Source organism: Cimex lectularius, unplaced genomic scaffold, assembly GCF_000648675.2.
Source record: "Cimex lectularius strain Harlan isolate CLEC.00 unplaced genomic scaffold, Clec_2.1 scaffold180, whole genome shotgun sequence".
NCBI classification, from domain to species: Eukaryota; Metazoa; Arthropoda; class Insecta; order Hemiptera; family Cimicidae; genus Cimex; species Cimex lectularius.
The window spans coordinates 1,386,774-1,409,999 of record NW_019394226.1 but is presented as its reverse complement, the minus strand read 5'-3'; the positions used below and the strand labels follow the sequence as shown (position 1 = coordinate 1,409,999).

At 36.8% G+C, this 23,226-nt stretch overlaps 1 protein-coding gene across 4 annotated transcripts in view; it reads left to right on the top strand.

The window, feature by feature from the left end:
- Window positions 1-23,226, top strand: part of LOC106668114 (microtubule-associated protein Jupiter) — a 34,890-nt gene that overhangs the window by 5,731 nt on the left and 5,933 nt on the right. The window contains exons 1-2 of one of the 4 annotated variants that reach the window (XM_014396569.2): window positions 16,064-16,174; window positions 22,732-23,012. In XM_014396569.2, the coding sequence (XP_014252055.1) occupies window positions 16,098-16,174; window positions 22,732-23,012 (358 nt within the window). In that variant the 5' untranslated portion in view covers window positions 16,064-16,097. Of the gene's footprint in view, window positions 1-16,063; window positions 16,175-22,731; window positions 23,013-23,226 lie in introns of those variants that run through there. The other 3 variants (XM_014396572.2, XM_014396573.2, XM_014396570.2) reach the window with 3 other exon arrangements.

The following is a 23,226-nucleotide window of genomic DNA, read 5'->3' as shown; positions in this document are numbered from 1 at the left end:
CATATTGAGCCGAAGGTCGCGGGTTCGAATCCCGCTCGTGACTAACTTTTTCATTTCAACCAAGACCTTACACAAAAAGAATAATTAATAAATAGAAGTAATTTTGCTAATCAGACCACTACACGTAATGGATTATTATTATAATTTAGTTGTATATTTAAGGCCCGCCGTTTAACCTTTAACCGCAGCATTTATAAAACAAGTAAGAAATTAATTTTTCTCAGGGATTCATTCGATTTGGATTCGATTCCCGTCTCCTCTGGGGAATTTGTGGAAGACGTTTTATAAGGCCTAACGGTACACCTGGGTGATCTGGGACACCGAGGAACGACAAATTGTGTACGACACCTTTATAGGCATATAGTTATCTCGTTCTTACACGCCATCCTGGTAATTTACGAATTTATTAACGACAAATTTAACTCGTCGTGATATAGAATTCTTCTGAACACCCACGTCCAGTTAGTAATAATATTCCCAAATACCCAATATTATTTTTAATTGTACAGCAGAGATAAAGAAATGATAATTCACTTTTATTTCTTACATTATTGCAAGTGGACGTTAGATAAAGTTCGGACAATCTATCTAGATATGGATGTGAAAGTTACGGATTAGAAAAATTGGAACTCAAATAGCATTGTTTGACAGTTTAAGGAAAAGGCTTATCTCGGTCTATTGTACTTTGGTATCGCATTTTCGGATATGATAATCAAGGTTTGCTATCAAGGTGGCTTCATAAATATCTATATGAAAAATATGCGCATTTATTATAAAACTTCTGTAGTAGTTTAAAAATCTGTTCCGATATGACTTATATATCTTGGTTTATGGATGGTGTGTCATTCCGGTGAGGGTGAAAAGGTTGAAAATTCTACGGAACTCGTCATCCTTTTTGAAAGTATTTATAGTATATTAAAAATCATCGTTTCTCCTATCTAAAACACTATCACAGGACTTATCATTCCTAAATATGATTATTTCTAGCACTGAAATAATGTTTAAGAGTATTTTTTCGTCTAGGATCCCGTTTTGTACGTCGTGTGTAATGAATTAGGAGTGGACGAATGAATTTAGGCTGTGGCTACGTGCTTCCTGCCTTTGTTTAATCTCCCTCCCGAAGTATTAAAAACCCAGGTGAGGCAAACGGTACTCTGATTCATATCCTCCTTCATTGATTTATGAAATCCTGTTTGTTCTTGAACTTCGGCGACTGTTGATATTACAGTCCGTCCCCTAATTTGTATAAGAGGTCGACCCGTCCTAGAGGGACGGGCAATTGGACGGATTAGTTTTATTAAATGCTGTATCTATTTAAATAGTGTAATCAAGAGGGGTTTTTGTATAAAGTGCACTCTTCCTTCAAGAGCATCCGCTCCGACAAAAAACGACCGACATCCGTCGAGATAGGGCAGACCCACTTCCAGCCGATAAAGCCATTTAAATTCCGCCTTTCGAATAGCCTGATTTTTAAAGGAAGCGTTTATTGCATAGTTTTCTGTTCGGAAGGGGCGAGGTGTTTCGTGGTCGTGTCTAGAGGCGGATTGGCTGTTAAGTCGATACCCGACCAGATACACATCTTACACTCTGCCCTACTTCTTCGGGTAGATACCGTCGGAAGATGACACTTTAAAGACTGGCACTTTTCTTTTTTTTAACTTCTTCTACATAATTTATGTTAACAAAAATAACGTAAAAGTATTGGTAGAAGGCTAATATGGATGGTAAAGTTTTATTCACTACCATCCAAATAGTCAATCTTCCTTTTTTCTCTTGTTTTTAGCAAACATGAATATTTAAAACATCTATAGTTCATTTTCGTTCTGGGTAGAGTATGCACAATATTCGTTTTACCCTGTACACTTAAATTATTGGCGCTAAAAATTGACTAGAAGTATATCCAGCATAAGACTATCCCCTACTCTTAAGAACTTCTGAGTATAAAATATTGATCATCTATAATCTACAATAAAAAATTTTAAATATTGAACTGATTCGTATTTTTACAACAAATCGGAATAACAGAAATCTTCTCTAAAGGACGTTTCTATGAAGCGCGCCGTCCCTTCATCAGTATCGACATCGGCGCACTGCTTTCTTGCGGTATCGATAAGACGACCCTGGCGTACTCGAACGTTTACTGTTTATTTTTCGAAACTGAAAGCTAAAAGTTGATTTTTTTTGTTTCAGGTAAGTCGGAGATGGAAGCGACAATGTTAATGGTCCCGGTGCATCCAATTTTCACAACGGCTAAGCTGGACCACGAACTGCAATTACAGTGTAACACGGAACGAGCATTTTACACCCATCTGCTGGTATAAATTGAACCGATGAAAGCCGCATTAAATTAACTGGATCACAAGAAGTAATCCCATAAAATAGGTTTGGCCAGCAGTTGGGTAAAAGAACGTACTAGATAATTTATTTTTCTATTATTTCCAAATTAGAATATTATATAAGTAATTACTTCAGAACTCCTATTTAGTTATAGAAAAAGGAAGAGGGTCTTTCAGTTTGATAAATTTAATAATAGCACATCAGTCTTTATTAGCCTTTCGCTTTCTGCTTGTAAGTTCTTTCATTCCCGTTCTCCCTCCCTTACTCACACTCTCTCTCTCTCTCCCTCCCTCCCTCCCTCCCTCTCACTCNCCTCCCCCTCTCTCCCTCTCTCTCCCCTCCCACACTTTCTCTCTCCCCTCCCACACTCTCTCTCTCCCCTCCCACACACTCTCTCTCTCTCTCTCTCCCTCCCACTCAGTCTTTCCCTAAGTGTTATTAATTATTCTGGCATCACTAAATATCATGAGATTTTTGTTTTCTGTCATAGCTCAGCAATGAGAAGAGCCTTTCACGATAAACAGTCGTTATTTCTTACATTACGAAAACATTTATTCACACGGTTAAATGTACTTACTTTACGCTTGTCGTGATAAACGATTTGATGACCTGTGGGAGAAGTAATTAGGTTTTTTTTTGTTGCAAGACTGTATTTACGATGGAATTAAATTTTTATGAGAATACTTTCTTACAAGACTAAACTTTAAAATATAAACTTCTTGTTGAAAAAAAAAGACGGATAGGATAGACGGTTTATTTTTCTCCGCCGGGTTTTATCCTCCCGTTCCCTTATTATCGAGCGTATTGTGTTTCGATACGAGTCATGCAATGCGATGCTTTAGTCCGGCTTCATCCCTCCCCCCAGACGACAACTTCTTGTTACTTATATTTAAATTGTTGACCTCCTGCATTTTAAAGTTCTGTCTGTTAGATTTTAGAAACGGTTTCCTTATCCATTTTGAACTCGACGCGTTTCTGATGAATCGTGATTTACGGGCATGCAAGTTCAAAACTTTCAATTCGAACTCCTGATTTAACTCACTTAGTCCTTTAAGGATTTAAAAGAAAAAGAACCTTGAAGACAACTTTCAATAATTTGAAATGAAATTTCTATGGGACAGAGCTCTTAATCTAAAAAAAAAAAAAAAAAAAAAAAAAAAAAAAAAAAAAAAAAAAAAAAAAAAAAAAACCCTAAAAATTATCATGTTTTTCTATCCTGGCACAATCAAGTAATAAATATAATAATAATTTTAGGTTTTTCATTTTGATATGATTATTATAAATGGCATTTATTTAGTGTGTCAAACATGAGGCCTTTGAATGGACTTTAACATCCGGGCAGAACATGAGACGAAGGGCTTGGGCGGTGGGATATCATCCATTTCCCACACGTTGATCAGATTATAAAATTAATTATATTAATCGCATGATATCGAATGTTAAATAATATTGTTTAATCAATTACAATCTAATTCTTAGTTTCAGTCGACAGCCATATTTTTCTCTGATTTTTAGCAATCCGTTAGCAAATTGTTATTTCATTCCACCTTGCTTTTGCTGTTAAATGCCTATAAAGTAAAAATTTACTACTTTGAGTCATTCTTTCTGTTAAACCGAATCGATCTATGAAGCCGTTTCAAAACAGTTTTTATGTATGGTTTCTCCTTTAAAAAAAATCATATTTATTGTCTTATTACAAGCAGTACTAAGTTCAAACATCACAGTTGAAAGTGTTTAAGAAGAAAAAATAATTTATTCTGGGATAGGAGTGTCCCTTTAGAATAATGCATAGATTAAAGAAAAATGATGAACATTTTGACACAAAAATAAACCTTGTCATGGTGATCAACGTAATATCAACAGGCGTATATAAAACAAAACCCAACGGAGTTAAAACTAAAATGAGTTATTCTGAAAATTAACGTGGAGAAGTAATAATTATTGAGTAAATTTAAATTGTGGTTAAATAGACGTTCGGTGGGAGAGGAGGTGCATGCACAGAGAGGATGTTAGGAAGTAGCATTGCGGATAGTTAGAGGGGTGGAGGTCCAGAATTTTGGTTCTCGGACGGGGAAGAATTAGGTCATAGGGAGATGAGCGGGTATTGTAGGAGTGGAAAGAGCATTTGAATCGGCTGGACTTTAATCGTTATCGTCGCATTCGAAGATGATATGGGTGGCTGTTTCCTCCTCATTGCATAATCTGCAGGTGCCCTTGTTGTGTATGTTTTCTCAGATGCCAGTGACCGGAAGGGCTGTAACCGTATAAGAAATCCAACTACTGAAACCGGGCCTACTAATCTGCTATCCTGATAATTAGTTTTCTCCGGCGCAGTATATTACACTTCCCGAACATTACATCTAATATATTGTTATATTAATTGCAATTTTTTTTAAAATACAAAACCGTTGTTTAAATGTTTCCATACGGTAGGATTCATTTTGCTAAACCTATTCAACAATCTAACAGCTTAATAATGAGGAATTCATTCGTTCTTAATATTACGTTCATTGAAAATATTCATAGCTTTCTGTAATATTAGTTTTCATTGGATAAGCCTGTTTTGACAGCTGGAAATAGCTGTTTGCCTGGACAATAAATTAACAGTAAAGTTCATAGCTTTTAACCCCCTTTCTTAAATATACGCGAGAAACCTGTCGGTCGTTACTGTTCATTTTGTTCGGCCTATCCTCGCAGTTTAGGCCTGAAAGACGCGATTCGGCGTCCCTCCATCTTCAGCGGATCTGTATAATGCAATTTAAATCCACTCAGTCCTGTAATTGTTGAATTTTCCGGTTTAAAGTTAATCTTTGTTTCAAGTTGTTTACACAATTTGTCTGCCGTTATACACCTTTTACTTTTAAGCATGACCTAAATTTATTCTATGCTTTAACATTATAATATTTGACAAATGGTTTTTATACTCGGTTCACTACCTATCAGTGCGTGATCCAGAAACGCGCCCAGCGAATAAGCAGATCGACAAATGTGACCGAATTACGAATTACACTATTTTAAACTGATTCTGATATGAAATATTAAACAATCGTAGGATCTGCCTACCTACTTCATCGGTTTGAATGAATTGACAGGAAAATTTCGTGATGATAGATAACGGCCAAATTACAAATTACAGTATGTTAAACTAATTCTAATATGAAATATCAAACAATCGCAGGATCTGCCTATCTACTTCATCGGTTTGAATGAATTGACAGGAAAATTTCGTGATGATAGATAACGGCCAAATTACAAATTACAGTATGTTAAACTAATTCTAATATGAAATATCAAACAATCGCAGGATCTGCCTTTCTACTTCATCGGTTTGAATGAATTGACAGGAAAATTTCGTGATGATAGATAACGGCCAAATTACAAATTACAGTATGTTAAACTAATTCTAATATGGAATATCAAACAATCGTAGGATCTCCCATTCTTCTTCATAGGTTTGAATGAATTAACATGAAAATTTCGGTATGATAGATAACGATAAATTTACAAATTACACTATGTTAAACTGACTCTAATATGAAATATCAAACAATCGTAGTATCTGCCTATCTATTTCATCGGTTTGAATGAATTAACATAAAAATTGATCAGATTACCATAATTAAATTCTATTTAGCGTTAAGATATATTCATTAATGAGCCATTCAGACCTACTTACTGAAAATACTGTAATTATTCACTTCGTTTATTTTTATTCGGCAATCAAGTGGAAAACGTTTGTATCAAATGTTGCAAGCCGGTACGGCTCCACATTTGTGGAAACAATTAATTATTGATACTACTTTATGTGGATGTAATAGTCACATAAAAACAACTTTGATAATACGTAAACGTTTTTATTATTATTGTCATTTTTTATTGTTGACCAGAATTTCATACGGAGAATTTTGCTATGTATTTCGGCAAACTGTAAAATCATAGTAAAAAAGATTGTCCAATGAAGGCGAAAAAGAAGGATAATAAAATAATAATTGAAGACCTCGATTATTTATTTTAATTAACTTTAGGGGTGGTTCGGCTAAACCCGTATGGCCGCCGTGCCGTGCGTATTAGCCTAGCGCAAGTGCTGTAGGGGCAGACGGCGTCCGTGGTTAATTGACGGCCCGCCAGATCGACGTACCTACTACTTTTCCGGAATTGAATTTTCCAATGCGAGGTTGAAGACCTTTTCCCTCTTTTTTCCCCATTTTCTCTTCTTCCTGAGGAGCGGTTTCTGATACGGTCTGCGGAACGCCGGCTAATGGCCGGAATCATTAGCAGAAAACACCATCAGACCCCCTAGACCTCACAACCGACTAAAAACCATCCTTTGAGCATCAATCATCATAATCTTCTCGGTTCTTTTATGTTCCGATTCCCCTTGAAACAAAAAGCCAGGATCAGCCGGCATGCGAAATGATTGTTACTTAAAACGAACTCTCGCACAAGTTAAATTTTTTGGTTGCACGCTAAGTCTAGTAAGTCTAACAAATTCTTTTAACCTTGTAAGTTTGTTGATACAAGATGCTAAGTTGCACATTGGAACTTGAATGTTAAAATCCAGGTACTTTAAATATGTTAAAATAGTACCATTTAATTCCATTCTTTTCTATTGCTTTCATTGTTTGTGAATAAAATCTTGAATATATATCCATTGTTCCATCCTGTTTGAACGATCCATCTTTTTATATTTCCGTCTCGACTCGGGTGATTACATTAGTAGATAGTTTAATCATGTTGGACTTCGACTGACGGTTTCGAATTGGTGATAAGGATGATTCCGAGCAAAACTATCAGTGCACTGATTTTGTCATAATGACATCTATATAAACTATTTGTTGCTTGATTGTTTCAATTTATTTCATATTATTTAAATAGATACAGTAGGAGATCCATGTGATCGAGATTGCCCGAGGGTCAGACGCGTGTGTCACGTACATTCGATTCCAGGCGCAAGATTTTTTTTTATACTGACTGATGTTTTTAGATAACCACACAGTACACTCAAAGTTAAATCAAGTACAGAAAACGGAATGTAATAGTTTTAAAACTAGAAATACGATTTTCATTATAATTCAATACTAGACGAATGCGTTCACTTTATTTCTGGAGTAACTATTGATTTAACGATCTCGTGAAGAAGTTTGGAAATCGCTTGTTATAAAATCAGCAATCTCTACTTTCACAGTATTTGTATAAGGCCGAAAAGTAGTTAGAAAATTCACGCTTTGCTAGGATTGGATAGATATCCCGAACCTTGGGCCGAGGTGTGCCAATCGAAGCCAAAAAAGCGACCATTAGGCAGGAATAACCAGGATATCGAAATAGCCTTTCTGTTCGGATTCCAGACGATGTCTTTTCGAGGAGTGGTTTATAAATAAACAGGTAGAGCGGCTCCAGCCTAGGCAAACCGCCAGGCCATGGGGTCGCCACCTCTTCTTCCGTTTCAAACGGCTTTCCATCGGATTCCATCTAAGAGAATTTTTACAGCCACTGTCGCAAATAGAGGTGGTGCAAATAATTTTCGTGCGAGAAAGTTTTTTTCCTTTAGAACTCATTTCGTAGCAGTTAAAACGTAAGGACGTGTAAATTTTTATTGCTTGAATTAGACCTGCATGCTCACAGTCATCAGGACTTAACGATGTCTTGAGTGACGACATGCGACCATTATCATCAGCAGGGCCACCTCTCGCGACCCGCCGGCAGATCGACTCGCATTCCTATTCACTTTTACCTGTGTAGAGGGGCTTTTTCGCCCAATTTTCTAAACTATATACTAAAGAAAAACTAAATTATTTAGCTTTTTTCACTCGAAAATCAGCCTTTTGTCTCATCATTCCCCCTGTTTAATCGGCGTCGGTTGGATATCCCATGATGGCCGCTGACGGTCATCGCTGAAAAGATGATAAGCTGAACGCCAAATTTAAAATTCGTCCGTGCTATCCGTTTTACACAAAATTAATTTAAAACATAGTTATTTCGTTGTATTCGTTGAACATAAAATTAGGTTGCTATGTCCCCTTGAGGTCTACGGGGTGATGAACCATGTTTGGTCGTTTCCGGTAACTGCTCCGCCTCTGCTCGATGGTTTTTTTCTGCAGAATGGATCTGTGTTTTCTTGGTTTTAATGTACCAATCGAGATTAGAAAACATGTAACAAATAAACCATTCGACGGAGAAATATGTTGAACTCGTCTGACAAACCGAACCAGCGAGGATTGGCGGACCAAGATGACCGGAAACTGCCAAAATACTCTATTTTTCTGAATTATGTATGAATAAACGAAGCTTAAGGTTTCAGCAGTCTCTTGTTTTCTTTTCGAGTTATTTTCATTATTAATTAATTCATTATTCGATTTCAACACCGTGCAATGTGTAATGTTTATAATTTGCATAAAAAACCCTTCATAATTTTTTTTTAACATTGTCAATTTTTCCCTTTTTGTCTTTTTTTCCGATTTATGTAAGCTTATTTAGTTCAGTTTGCCTTGAACAGTCTTGAAAATTCGTCCAAATAAACAGACTTCAAGAAATCCAAGGAATGGGCCCTGTTTTGATAGCCTTTGCCTTATTTTCGAATTGATAATTACAATTCGAAAGTTATTATTTGTTAGCCGTTTTAATTTTGCCCCTCGTAAATAGAAAAGTACGTCATATCTTCACGTTTAATGCTGCACGCATTCCGTCCTCGAGTTCACTGGGTTTTCAGGGTGGCGGAGTTAACGGAAAGACAAACCTGTTCCATGGGCCGTTACTGAGGCTGAGCCCTATAAAAAAAAAGAAAAAAAACTGTGTCAGAAATAAAAATTAAAATCAATTGAAAATTATTTTAAAAAAGTACTTGCCCGCTATCGAGTGGAGCCCCTCGAAGTTAGTTCGATCTTAGATTCGAGGAATTTTTTCTTGTCCGCTGTAAATTATATTGAAATTTACACTAGCATATTCGTAAATTGAAATCATACAAAAATATTTCTTGATAAAGATTATCAGACGTTATCGAATACTTTCAGGATCTTATTTGACTATATTATTCTTCTTTGTACTGAATGTTAATACTTGGAATGTGGTCAGATATATCTTTTATTTTTATTTTTGATTGCCTTTCTTCGAATCTTATGGAAATTTTAGAATAAACAAAATTACATAAACTACTATTTATATTTTTGCGGTTAAAGTTACTCCAAGTACGAAACACGTCGTTTGTGAGGCATCATTATTTAATAAAAGCGTTTTTTTTTATTAAATGATACAGTGAACAATAAAAAATTACATATAACAAATTTCCGACTATAGTAACAGTAAATCAATGATTATTATAAGTGAAGTTTTTAATATTACTTTATATTTCGCGATAAATAATTTTTTTAATAAACCTTACAGCAAATAATCCATTTTGCTTCAAAACTTTTGCTGAGATGACGGCCTCCTTATATACGGCCTTGTGAAAAAACAAATTCAAGGCAAAAAATCTTGTCAACTTTTCCTAATCTTTTATTTCGTTTTCCATGAGACAAAATAATTATATTTTTATAAAATAACATATAACACGAAAATGTCATTGATAAAAGATCTCACTGCACCATAAAGTGAATAACATACAAAAACATATAAAAACAACAAATAATAACACATAAAAAGGCATGAAAAAATCTTTTGACTGTAAAGCATTAATTTCTATTATTTATGAGAACTTTTGCTATGTTTTTAATCACCTTTAACAGCCTTTTCGGAACGCTTTTTACCACCTCTCTTCTGTTTTCCCAAGCTTGAGTGATCCTTTGTTTATGTTCACTGATATGGCATTTTGGTTTTCTGGCTTTTGGGGGTCATATACATCCCTGGCCAAGATTCCCCATAAATGTTCTATGGGGCGTAAGGTCTGGTCTAAGCCCTGGCTAGTCAAAAAGATTGAGCCCATAATCCATAATATTCCAACAATCGTTTCATGGACCGGGCTGTGTGAATCTCGGTGCGTTGTCTTGTTGAAAAATTGGCTCTTCTTCTTCTACCAATGTAATAAATGGCAAAAGATATTCTTCAAACACTCCTTTAAATGTAATATTCTATTTGCCAGTAGTAAACGCGATTTGAGACTTGCCTTTTTAACTGAAATAAGCCCATACCAGGACACTGCCACCTCAATGCGACCTTCTGGACAAAACGTTTTCGTTTTCTTAAGTCGTGCCATTAATAATTCAAACCAGCTTTCGTGAATATGTCTTTCAGCAAACTTCAATCGCCGTTTAATGTGATTTTTTTAATGCTTTCTCTCAATATTGCAATATTTCGAATGTTTTCTACGGCCCACTTCCTTACTAGGCTGTGACCACATTGCAAGTTGAAACGCAAACAATTTGAGCTTAAGAAGCACCGGTTTTGCAGATTTTCCTCAAAACTGCACATTTTACATGACCGGAAAATTGTTGGAAGTCTTCTGGTTATAATTTTTTCAGGGCCTGAATTTAAAAAGTTTTTAACACACTAAGTTTTAAATCTCGTGCGATTTATCTTTGTGTCAACTCTGCTCTTTTTAAGTCGAGTATTCGCTCTTGCTTTATTTCTCTCAATTGACCCCAATTGAGGGCGCTTTATTTTCCAAAAATTAACAAAAGTATTATTTTATATGAAAAGGTAAACTGAAATGACATTCTTTCATAAATATGAATATTAATTTAACATAAACATTAATTAGTACCTTGAGTTTATAATTATTCACGCAGTAAACAAGGGTTATTTGTAAACATTGAATTTGATGACAAATCAAGGAAGATTTAGGTTCAAAAAGGAATGTACCTCTTAAGGGATTATTATTCAAAGTTAAAAAATAGTTTTAGGTTCAATATTGTTATTAATTTAATCCATATTTGCTTAGTGGATTTTTTTGGAAAAAAAAATTAAAACGTTTATTCGGAGTTTGAAAGACTTAAATATGTACCACACTGGCTCTTTTGTAAAATAAACTGTTACAAAATATTAATGACTGACGATCACGGTTTTAACCACTGCGTTAACTCACCTGAGAAAGGATTAAAATAAATCCGAAACGTTGTGGATTGAAAGAAAAACTGGTTGTTGTTTTTTTGAGATGTCCTATTATCCCACCTTCGAGAAGGAAAAATCATAAGTTAAACTGTTGAGGTCGAAATATGAGTAGTATTTACATTTTTATAACAATAAATTAGTTGGGGGTTGAACCTGTAGTTCGGTAGTTTCCTATCGTTTTGTCCGCCTATCCTCGCTATTCTGCTCTAACGGACGCGTGTCGGCTTCTACTTTCCGATGTTCTTCGTCTGGCTAGGGGATGGACGCAACAAGATTCTTAATAAAAAAAAAGTGGTTTGTTGTGGTCGGGATTAGGAATGGCAAAGCATTTTACGCGATGAAATCGCGATTACGAACGGGCGATGGTATATGCGGTTCGTACCTGTAAATGTTAAACCGCCAAAATGTAGTTATTGCTCGAGGCAGATAATCTTGGCTACATCTTGCTGCAAGAAATTTGTGGCCCGGCGAGAAATAATGTTCAACACCGTCAAGCTCCTCGGTGGTCCGTTTAACCTTGAAACACTGCTGTTTTAATGTTGTCAAGAAACTGCACAATTTGAGAACATTTATGTTCGTGTAAAGTTTCGATATGATCCATCCTTCTGTTGATGTTCCTTATGGTCGACTACTAGCCTGCGATAAATTACTTTCAACTTAGTATCTATTGCATTCCCTTCCGACGTTCGTTGGGGCACGTGGCATTGGTCGGCTGGGGGACGACGGCTCCCGGGTCTATTTTAGCCCCCGATTCCCAGAGAATTTGTTCCTTTCAATCAGCTTGTAAATCGTTTTTATCCTTACTCTCGGAAAGATATCAATTTCTCTTATAAATAACAACTAATTGCATGTTAGGTGTGTCCTGGTGGCGGCGGCGAGTCTTGCCGGGCCTGCCGGGGACTTTTTTCGAGTCTCTGACTAATGTGCATGGTCTAGGGTAAAAGAAAGGAAAAAGCAATAAGTATGTCGCAGAAGCAAATTTCGAGGTTTGGCCATTGTGGTGTAAAGTATATTGTAGTAGATGTTATAGTGTTTTTTTGACATTGTGATACATCATTTCATAACCATACATGCAGATGGATAAATTCTCTTAACTATAAAGGAATAATATAAAGTAAAGTGGCTTGAGGCTCGTTCTAACCAGTTTGATGATACATTTCATGACCCATATTTATTTCTGACCAATATTTGTTCATTAAAACGAATCCGTTTATGATGAAATAAACGCAAAGATCAATACCTTTTAAAACTTCTTCGAACTGAACGTTGTATTCTCGATTTTAGTCATACTGACTAAACAAAGCGGAAAGGGAGAATCGATACCTGACCCCACTGGGTATTAGATTAGAGTAAAAGGGGATCGATGCTTAACGAGGAGGAATATGTCTTAATAATTAAGGATCTAGAACAGCAGGAAGTGTGTCTGGGCGTTGATGAATGTCCGTAATAAACAGAGCGGTGATTCCCGATCATCCGTATGCTTTTAACTCCCCGTCTGACTCATCGGCAATCGCTCCTCGGAGAACGTGAATCAGAGGAGCAGTCCGTGGAACGTGACTCGAGCGGAACGTCGATGTCATTCGTCGAGATGTGAATCAATTTTTTGCGAAATTTCGAGAAACGCGCTCTTAATTCAATCTTAATTGGCCCGGGGAGTTTATGCCTTGGAAACATTCTCGACTCGTGTCAAAGTACAAAAGGCCTTTCCGCATTCTATACGTCAAACGTGGACAATGAGGCATTCCACTAGGTTTTTGACCCTATTACGTACGATTAAGTGAAGTGCTCAAGACGGGGATGACGAATTTGTCATTATAAATCAACATTAGTCTTGCGTTATTCTTTACTTTCAGCCTCTTATCATTAAATCAATGAACCGTACTAAATCCGAATCTGTACTGCCGGGTGTCCTCATTAGATGGCCCGCTGGATTTTTCTTGAACCAAACACGCTATGAAAAAAAAACAACACTTGTTTAATATTTTTTAGCCGTTTCAAAATTTTAACTTTTTTTGGAGAAAAATTATACAATTAGCTCAGGCCCAGTTCAACTTCAAAATTTCAAATCCGACCTGTACATCCTGACATCATTTTAAAGAATTTTTTCGCTGAAACAATGGTGCAATCGGATTTTAAATTGAAATTAAGTTATGGCAAAACAAACCAGCAGAGTAATTTCGACGAGGAGCTGAATATTTTACCTTATTAATTATTCTTTCCATGTAAGGTCTTGAGGTTGAGATAAAAATGTCAGTGTCACGAGCGGGATTCGAACCCACGACCTTCGGCTAAATACGCCGCTACTCTACCACTTGTGACTTCGATCCTCTCGGACACCACCTACAACTGTCCGAACCTTCCCTCTTTTTGCTATTTTCAATTCTAACATGGAAAGAATAATTAATTGAAATATGTAACGTGGTCAATTGACCTCTAAACGTTAATGAATTTTACAAAAGATAGTTCCTACTCACAGTAAGTTGTTTTGCAACGATCCGGATTTGTAATCATGTGGTTGTAGAACTAACTCTTTCAACCTGATGATGAGCTAAAAGCTCGAAATCCGGATCGTTGCAAAACAACTTACTGTGAGTAGGAACTATCTTTTTAAAAAGGATTGAACACCTTACTCACTCCACCATTCATCATTTCTATGAATTTTACTGTGTGTTCGCAAAAATCCAAATTTCTCTCTCCGAAATATTGGAGGGGTTTTAAGTATTTCCAAAAATAAAATTAGATATGTACTCCGGACTTACCATTTTTAGCCGTATCGCTATCATCTTATCCAGGTACTTCGGGAGACTGAAGAAATCGTTCATCCATACATCCTTTGGTCTGATAAATCCATGTTCACCTCTAATGGCATACTAAACCGTTGTAATCTTCAAATCTGGGCAGAAGAAATTCTGTGAATTTCTGATGAACTCTTGTCATCATAAGGTGGTTCACTGTATCAAAGTTTGGTGTGGATTTCTCGGAAATAAATTAATTGGGCCTTCTTTCTACGAAAATAATTTAAATTTCAGTTCCTCAATTTTTTTGAAGGTGGTCTTACCATCACTATTAGACGATGTTCCTCTGCAACAACGTCAAAGAATGATTCTTCAGCTTGTTGGATGCCCGTACACAATTCTTTGCAGGTTAGATGTTATTTGAATCCAGGATAAGTGGATAGAACCTCATGGCCGGATCTTTTGATATCCTAGGTCACCCGATTTAACTCCACTTGTCTATTTTCTGTGGGGGCCATTTTAAAAACAGTATCTACGCCAATCATAGCCCAGCAACCTCAGTTGAAGAACTGCGGCAAAGGATAGAAAATGCTTGTCAAACCATCTGCCCAGACAATATCGCTCTGAGCACCGGTGAAGTGTGGTTAAAAAGTTAAAATCTTTGCATTTTTATGCAAGGCAAGCAGTTAGAACATGATTTTCTTTTAATTGTTGCCATAACTTTGTAATATTTTTGACCAATTTAAAATCCGATTGCACCATTGTTTTCAGCGTACAAAAAATTAAAATGATGTGTCAGGATGTATAGAGTCCTATTTGGAATTTCGAAATTGAACTGAGCCTAAGGTACTCTGTATAATTTGTCAAGGCTAGAGTCGTAGTGTGTTATGTATGGAAGGTTTTATAAATAAATCTTTGAATAGTCAGTCTCTTCTTTGATGCTTTTTCTGTAAAGCTTCTTTCTATTTTATGTTGTTTGATTGTTTAAGTTGTAATATTTTATAGCATTGTTGGAAGATGTAAGAAGTCAAGCATATTTGGTCAGGGTTCTTAACGTTCCCCGAACAACGATCCGAAGGTTCTTCCATCGCTACCAAGATACTGGATTTTGCTAAAGAAGGCAAGATCAGGCGGCCATCGTGAGATCGCCTCAAAGAGATGATCGTTTTATTGTTTCGTATGTACTCCGAAATCGAATTTTTTTTTATAGTGTCATTGGGTCAAGAGAAATTCAGCCGGCCCATCTAAAAAGAACACCCTATATATTTTCTATTCCTAAACCAATGTAAAGTTAATAAACGTGTATATGTAAGCGAATTGTAAAACATGAGTTAGCGCAAACCATCTACTATAATAATTTTTGCTGAATATCCAGAAGACATTATCGGTCATTGGTCTGCGGTGCCGCGCCTTGAGGGATCAGACTGACAGATGGGACAAGAAAGTCAAGTATGTGTATGAGTTTTGTTTTGAGCCTTAAAGGAACGAAACAGTGTTCATTTGACGAAAAAATCAATAAAGGAACGATAATAGGGCCAGTTTATTGAGAATCGACCCATCTGTGCGTTGGAGTTTATACAGAAACGCTCAACACCGTATCTTTGTTATTTTTAGACACTGTTATTCGAGATAACGCGTGATAGGTAGTAATTAATTAGAAATTTCTGTAGAGGTGACTCATCGGATTGCCTTCGGCGTTCGGGGCTCGTCTTATTCTCGTACGCAGGCCCGGTTTTTCATAGGATGTCCTGTATGTTCGCCGGATCGGAATGACTGGATCGTTCAATTAGCCGTTGTAAGTGTGTTAATTGCCGAGGAGGTGATGGGCCGTCGCACGCATAAGTTTCTCCCCGGAGCCGTCGGGATGGTCGCTTATGGTGAGAGTGGTGCGACCGACCTTGGTCTCCCTCTCTCCAAAGGCATGGCGCCCACCCTTCCTGGAGGCGGTGCTGCTTAGCTCAGTTATCATCCGACCGCAACAGCAGAATGAGGCCTCAACAGAACGGTAACGCGAGCAGGGACATCTTCGGCGCAGACTTCAACGGGACTCCCAGCCATCACAGGTATCCATCGTAAAACCCTCCCCGCTCGCCTCAGAGGTGTCTGATCGTTATTTTTCAACTCAACAAGAACTTTTCACCAAATACTTAATTTAATATACATATAGCAAATAAAATACCAATCGGGTGTCTAAACATCACGTGATTAGTATGACACTCATGATACGTCTCCTTTTAGATATTTTTCAACTTAAAATTTACTTGGAACAGTTCTCTAGATGTTTTGATGAGGCTTATGTTTTACATTAACCATCACATCTCCTTAGATAAATTAACCTACGGTTATCTCAATTCTATTTCAAACCATTTCTATTTCAAATATATTAAACATTTTGTCTTTTTTTCTGTGAGGATTTTTTAAGTACGCAAAGGAAAGAATTCGTTATTACATCGAAGAAGCCCATCGGTACATTTTTTGCAAAAAAATAAAATAAAATAATAATCGGCAAAATGTGATGCAAGAATTCGATCGCACCCCCAGCTTAGTCCGGGTCGGTCGTGTCTCGCCCCATGTTGCAATTAATTATTTTACCTCCTATTATTTAAATTTAAAGGTAGTGTGCCGGCTTATGGACTTAATACACTCCAGCCTCTAGGTCCTGGACCAGCACTATTATCTTTCTCTTTCACGTACCGTTAAAACGAGAATTCCAACGCCCCACCACGGCGCATTTTCATTTAAAAACCCCTGTGCACTTTTCACCGTTTTGGCTGCGGTCTTTGAATATGGTGATCATTCGAGCCAGCATGAAAATCTTAACGCTTTCCGAATCTGTTTCAACAGACGCCATCTCAAATTTAATCCTGACTGTCGTCGGCTTTATTTTTTTTATCTTGTTTAAACAAAATCGATGGCGTCGAGTGACTGTCGGCTTTGTGTTTGTTGAAATATTTCAACATATACAGTGTTCAACAGTAGAGAATTATTAAAACGGTAACTTTTATGTTATAAATAAACATAAACCATAAATGCTTTACATATTTATATTTTTAATGTACTAGCTTAATTGTATTTAACCATTAGCCTGATGTGATTCATTTGGACTGCTATTTATGTATCCTACATTCTAATAACACTCCTGAAGACGTGTAACGAGAAATCCTTTATTACGAACGGAAAATACATACGGGAAATATACATTTCGCAATAATACAAATAATGCGTAATATTTAACAATTGTGGTCGGTTGACCGTTGTGATTTGGTTTCGACGGATTGGATACTTGGACTGGCGAGGCGGGGGCATCGAAAATGATTAGACGAGTAACTTCTTGCTGATGAACGTTCAGGAATGCACGTAGACCGCAGTCTTCGACGTGATTTATATGTAAATCGTCTTTTATAGGCACCAGCCACGTCTTTCAAGGAATCACAGATCCACACAAAAATGGATGGTTTTACGTGGTTCACCTCGCGAAGACAGAATTACTCAAAACTAATTTTGATGAATTTTCCTTGGATTTCTTAAATAAATTATTTACCCGTTGACACGAGATCTCGGAGAAAGAAACATCCTGTCTTGAATTTTGAAAAGAACAGGGCAGGATGCCAGGTGAAATGTGGTTTCGTTCTCTACACGAAGCAGAAGGCGCAGAGGTCGTTCGAGTTCGTCCACGAGAATGGACTCACCAGTTTAAATTTAACCTGTTACATGAAAAAAAACCCACCTGATTTTTCAGTACTTCACTCTTTAAGTTTATATTTGGCTTTCCTTCAATCGATACCTCCACCATCAATCAGGATTATCAATCAATAACGGTGATCAGACGAATCGGGTGTTTCTTCAGTCGTCCGTTCTTTGTGGCTATCAACAATGGAATGTAGGTGGATTTCTAATAAAATTTCTGTTCACTGGTCTCTATATGGGTCACAATTCTCACTCTAATAATCCTAACTTTTCCTTCAAGCTTTTTCCGTTATTTATTTAACTGGTTATTATTTTTGCTTTAGGTTGTGTATTCTATGCCTGCTAGTACATAACTTTATGCAATCCTTTTTATATAAAATTTAAAAGAGGTAGTGTTTAACCCATTTTATATCTATTTTCTTCTGTTTTGGCTCGTACTTGTTCAAGTTCTCTTTCCTGTTCTTTTTCTTTTGTATAATATAGTTATTTACATAGATGTAGATATAAAAAGAACTAAGTCTTCTCTACCTATTTTCAATGACGATAGGACCATAGGTTACAACTGTTTGATTGTAAATGTTTATTTCCACTTGTAATTCAAAAATGGAAAAGGCGAAGTTTCGCATTTTAAAATCAACTTTATACCAAGTTAATCCATAAATGCTAATTGGTCATAATTGTCCATATTAATTATTCCAATTAATTATTCTTTTTATCTAAGATTTTTGGTTGAGATGAAAAATTAGTGTCACGAGCGGGATTCGAAACTATCACCTTCGGCTCAATACGCCGCTGCTCTAACCCCTTGAGCTATTTTGACTTCGATCCCCTCGGACACCAACTCCGCATCTCGACCTACCTCTCTTGAAAATATGGCAAAAAGAGGGAAAATTCGAACGGTTCGAATCCCGCTCGTGGCACTAATTTTTCTTCTCAACCAAAACCTTAGATAAAAAGAAAAGTTATTTGGAATAATTAATATTGTCAATTATGACCACTAAGCAAAATATGGATTATAATTATGCCATTAAGCCATTAAAGATTAAGTAATTTAGTGGCCTTTGATCTTTCAACAATCACCATTTTTAATTTCATTGTACTTGAAACCAATTTTTGAAATTATGAAAAGATTTGCGCATTAACCCAGTTAATCTTTTAAATTATGGATTAATCTTCTGATGATCTGATAAAGTGGATAATCTACCACGAAAGCTAGTTGATTTTTTTAAGCGTTCTTTCTTGTTGGTCCTGATCATCTTTTAATGGGTCCTCCTCACTACGGGCCTAGCATTGGCCTAGTTCAGTGCAATAGATTCAGTTTTTTTGCCAGTGTAACCTCTTATAAGATTTTCTAGAGTACAAGCAATGATGGCATATATTTCTGCTTGAATGACGGAAGTGTACTTCCGTAATGAGTTTGATTGCTCATGTTTGGGCTTGTTCGGAAAACGCCTGATCCGATTCCTCCATGTGTTTTGGAGACATCTGTATGCCATATCATTGTATCTGATGCACTCCTGTGCTCTTCCTCTCCTTTATAGTCTGTTGAGACTTTATAGGATGTTGTAAAGAATGTTTTCGGGATCATGTAGTCAGTCCCCATTTCTAATAATGGGCGTCTGATTTTGTTAGATATGTTTATTTGCCCGAATTATTTAGTTCCTATCCAATTTGATGATTTCTGGAGCCTAAATAAACTTTTCCTAGCCTCTCCTTGTAGAAATATTTCCAGTGGAGGTAGGTTTAGCACAGTTTCTAATGCATTTGTAAGGGTTGTTCTCATTGCTTCTGTGATACATAGGTTTGCTAGCCTACTATTTGTTGAGCTTTATCCCACCAGATTAACGTTTCATAGGTTATTTTGGGTCTTATTATTGCCGTGTATAGCCAATAGGCCATTTCCGGTTTTAATCCCCAAGTAGGACGTGGGAAAACGTGGTTAAAAACTAGATACAGTGATAAAAATTGCAACTTATTGGAAGCAATACAGGCTAAGCATGGGAGTGAATGTTGTCGAATTTAGCCGTCCGGTGAATCATATGGTGAAAAAAAAGATCTTTCTCTTTTTATCGATCAAGAAACGACTTGAATTTGTCCTCGTAGTTTAACTTCCCTTTTATGGACTTTGTCATTTCGAAATATGGAGTAGTGAAGACGCCAATTCTGCCTTGAACCGGCGTCGGTTCGGTTCCGCTCCTTGCAATCTGTTCTGAGTTGTTTTCAAGGGGGGCCCGCTCCCTTCTGCAAACGTCCTTTCTTCCGATTCCGCTGTGAAGACGATGAGTCACACATGTTGACGCCCAAAGTGCTCCCAGACTTGGGCAGAACGACGCGAGCAGGGTCGGAACCGGTCGCAGTGCGCCCACAGGTCGTACGCCGGCCCGGGTTTTCGCCCTCATTTTACGAAACTCGAAGAGTTTGGCACACCGAAGGGGAGATTTTTGACCGAACGCCCAAACCTTCAGCCCACTCGTCAAATTATTAGAAACTGGAATAATCTGAATAATAATAATTTAAAAAAAAAAATCACATCTCGACTCGGATTTTAACCTCTGCCGTTCGGGGAAGGGCACTAACCCTGTAATCCCTAGACATAAAATAATTGCAATATGTGGGTTCTGACTGTGGCGAAATATTTGTGGGCAGGAACTGCCGCCCGTGTGATGTAAAGTTAGGACATACAACTTTAAACAAATGTACGTTTTCAAAATCCTACAGCACTTTCGGAACAGTCCCACAAATTTTCATCAAGATTTTAACCTTTTAAATGTTATATTTCGTATTATGCTTTTAATAATGATTATTTTTCGATCGTGAGATGAAGTCTAGTGTGATGTACGTTTAGAAAAACATTTTCTTTAATGTGCAAACGTTTCGATCTTTATTTAGATCATCTTCAGGGATCAAAGTATGTGTTTTCTGTTTAGATGTGTTGTGTTACGAGTGTTCTTGAGATATATAAAGAAAATATTTTTCTAAACTTACATCACTCTAGAACGCATCTCACATCTCCAAATAATCATTAATTAATGGTCACTAAATACTACAAACTTCTAGTATTATTTGATCACTTCTGCTGCTATTTTCTTACATTACAGACTATTAGAAAAATCTGAATACAAATGTTAACAACCATTCTGCAGCGATGCATTAATTTTAACATTTTTGACCTTTTGCGTTTTCTTAAAGTTTACTTTAATTTTTACCCGAATTGCAATCGATTTAACGTAGGTGTTTTGCCAGAGGCTTTGTTCGAAAAGTTTGAAAGCTTCTAAAAAGACTTAGTTGAAGTATTACTTCCTAACATACGTATATAATATTGTTAAGAGATGGATAGGCCTTTTGTAGATTTTTTATGTGTGATAATCAGGTATTAGGTCACAGAAACATAAAAAATCCCAACTTCATGTCTAGTTTTCATATAAACAATACATAAAAACAACAATTAAAATATCAAAAATATTAAAAACACTAAGATATAAATTTTTATTTTTATTTTTCCCCAATAAGGTTAATTTAATAATAAATAAAATAAAATAGCGGACAACCTTAGGAAATAAGAACCTTGAGAACCACATTGTTGAAAAATAATTTATGTATTAGTATTAATTAAGGTTTTTAGTTGAGATAAAAAAGTCAGTGTCACGAGCGGGATTCGAACCCACGACCTTCGGCTAAGTCGAAGTCACGATAGCTCAAGTGGTAGAGCAGCGGCGTATCAAGCCGAAGATCGTGAGTTCGAATCCCGCTCGTGCCATTGACTTTTTTTATCGCAACTAAAAACCTTAATTAATTGTAATATATTAGTTGGTCAAGCGGACCACGAAATTAGTGAATTTATGTATTAGTGTTTTTACTCTTTTTTTGGTATTTCCTGATATCCCGAACCATGCCCCAAGGAGATTGAAGCGGCAGTGGCCTCGCGACTTGTTGGGCAGCAAGTCATAACATGAAGACCATAGTAGAAGTGTCACCATTGAGTGAATCTTCACACTCTAGAGCCTCTTTTTTTCAGATTTTGTCTTAGTTTTTCCAATTTCTACGTTCAACAATTTTACTTATGTTATACATACTGAAAGACTGTTTAAAAAAAAGTGTATCATTTCATGGCAGTCTTATCCTTCACGCATTGTGCTCAATTTTCTAATAAATTCATATAGAAAAACAGTGTTTCCCCCAGTGTAAATCAACAACAAAGAGATATCGACTTCCATTTAAGTCATATACCTAGTTATATACATAGACGTCCCCACTCAAGACTTGAAAGACAACAGAATACTTGAACAACAAACTTCTAGGACCAAAATCCGTGTTGTACTTCAACACCAAACTATACAAGACTTTACTGCGACCACTTAGGACAAACGGAATGGAACTGGGGAGTTCACTAATTTCACTATCCACAACGATGTCAATATTCCTTTTGTCAACGAACTGATCCGTTCCCGATTCCAAAAGTTTCGCACCAACCTTTCGATCCTCCTAACCATACCGCTCGAGCCCGACGATGACTTCGAGACCTCCTTTCCCCTTAATCCCTCACACTTGAGTGCTGTCTTCTTCTGTGTACTCCGAGTGCAACGCTGGCAATCTATGCCAAGAGTTGTGACCGTGCGAAAAGAAACACGCACTGTGATGACATTTATTATATCTACAAAAATTTGTATAGGCTACAAATAAATAAAAAAAAAAGTTGTTAAAATTGTCGGTTATTTAGATTCGGATGAAGTAACTTAATAAATAGTAAGAGTTCAGAAAGTAGGAAAAATGTTTTTCAGTGTTTTCACGAGTTTTGCTTAACAGAAAAAAAATTATGGTAGAATCGTTTTCTATCAGTACGAGCTTGAGATATGAATGCTATTATGATGTATTTGTCTTCATTTCTTTCTATAATTTTTTTGATGACGAATTTAATTTTTTCTTTTTTCCGTAGGGTGCTGAAACCACCAGGAGGAGCTTCAAGCGATATCTTCGGCGTGAGTGGTGCTGAGCAGACTACACGCCCTTGGAAAGTGAAGAATCACCAGATGTCTAACGTGTTGATGAACGACGAAGTCGACAAAGCTCCAGCGACACCGACCACACCTGGTAAAAACTCACACCTCCGCCTCTTCGGTCCGCCTTCCCCACCCAAGCAGACACCGAAGAAGAACGGTGCAAAGTCCTCAGTTGGCAACATCATCACAACCGACCAAAATAACGGGCATCACTTAGGTACGTCAACGGCACTTACACTCGGATGGGATGAGATTTCCTTCTACCTCCGTTCTCCGCTCCTTGTGAATTTTTTCTTCTCTCTCGTCTTCTCTTTCACTTTGTTAACAACTCTTCTTTCTCAACCCTCCCCAGTTGCCGTTTCAACTTCACACATTACACACTAGAAAAATCAGAGGGTAAAAAACGGAGGAATTCAAAAAATGAATCTAAG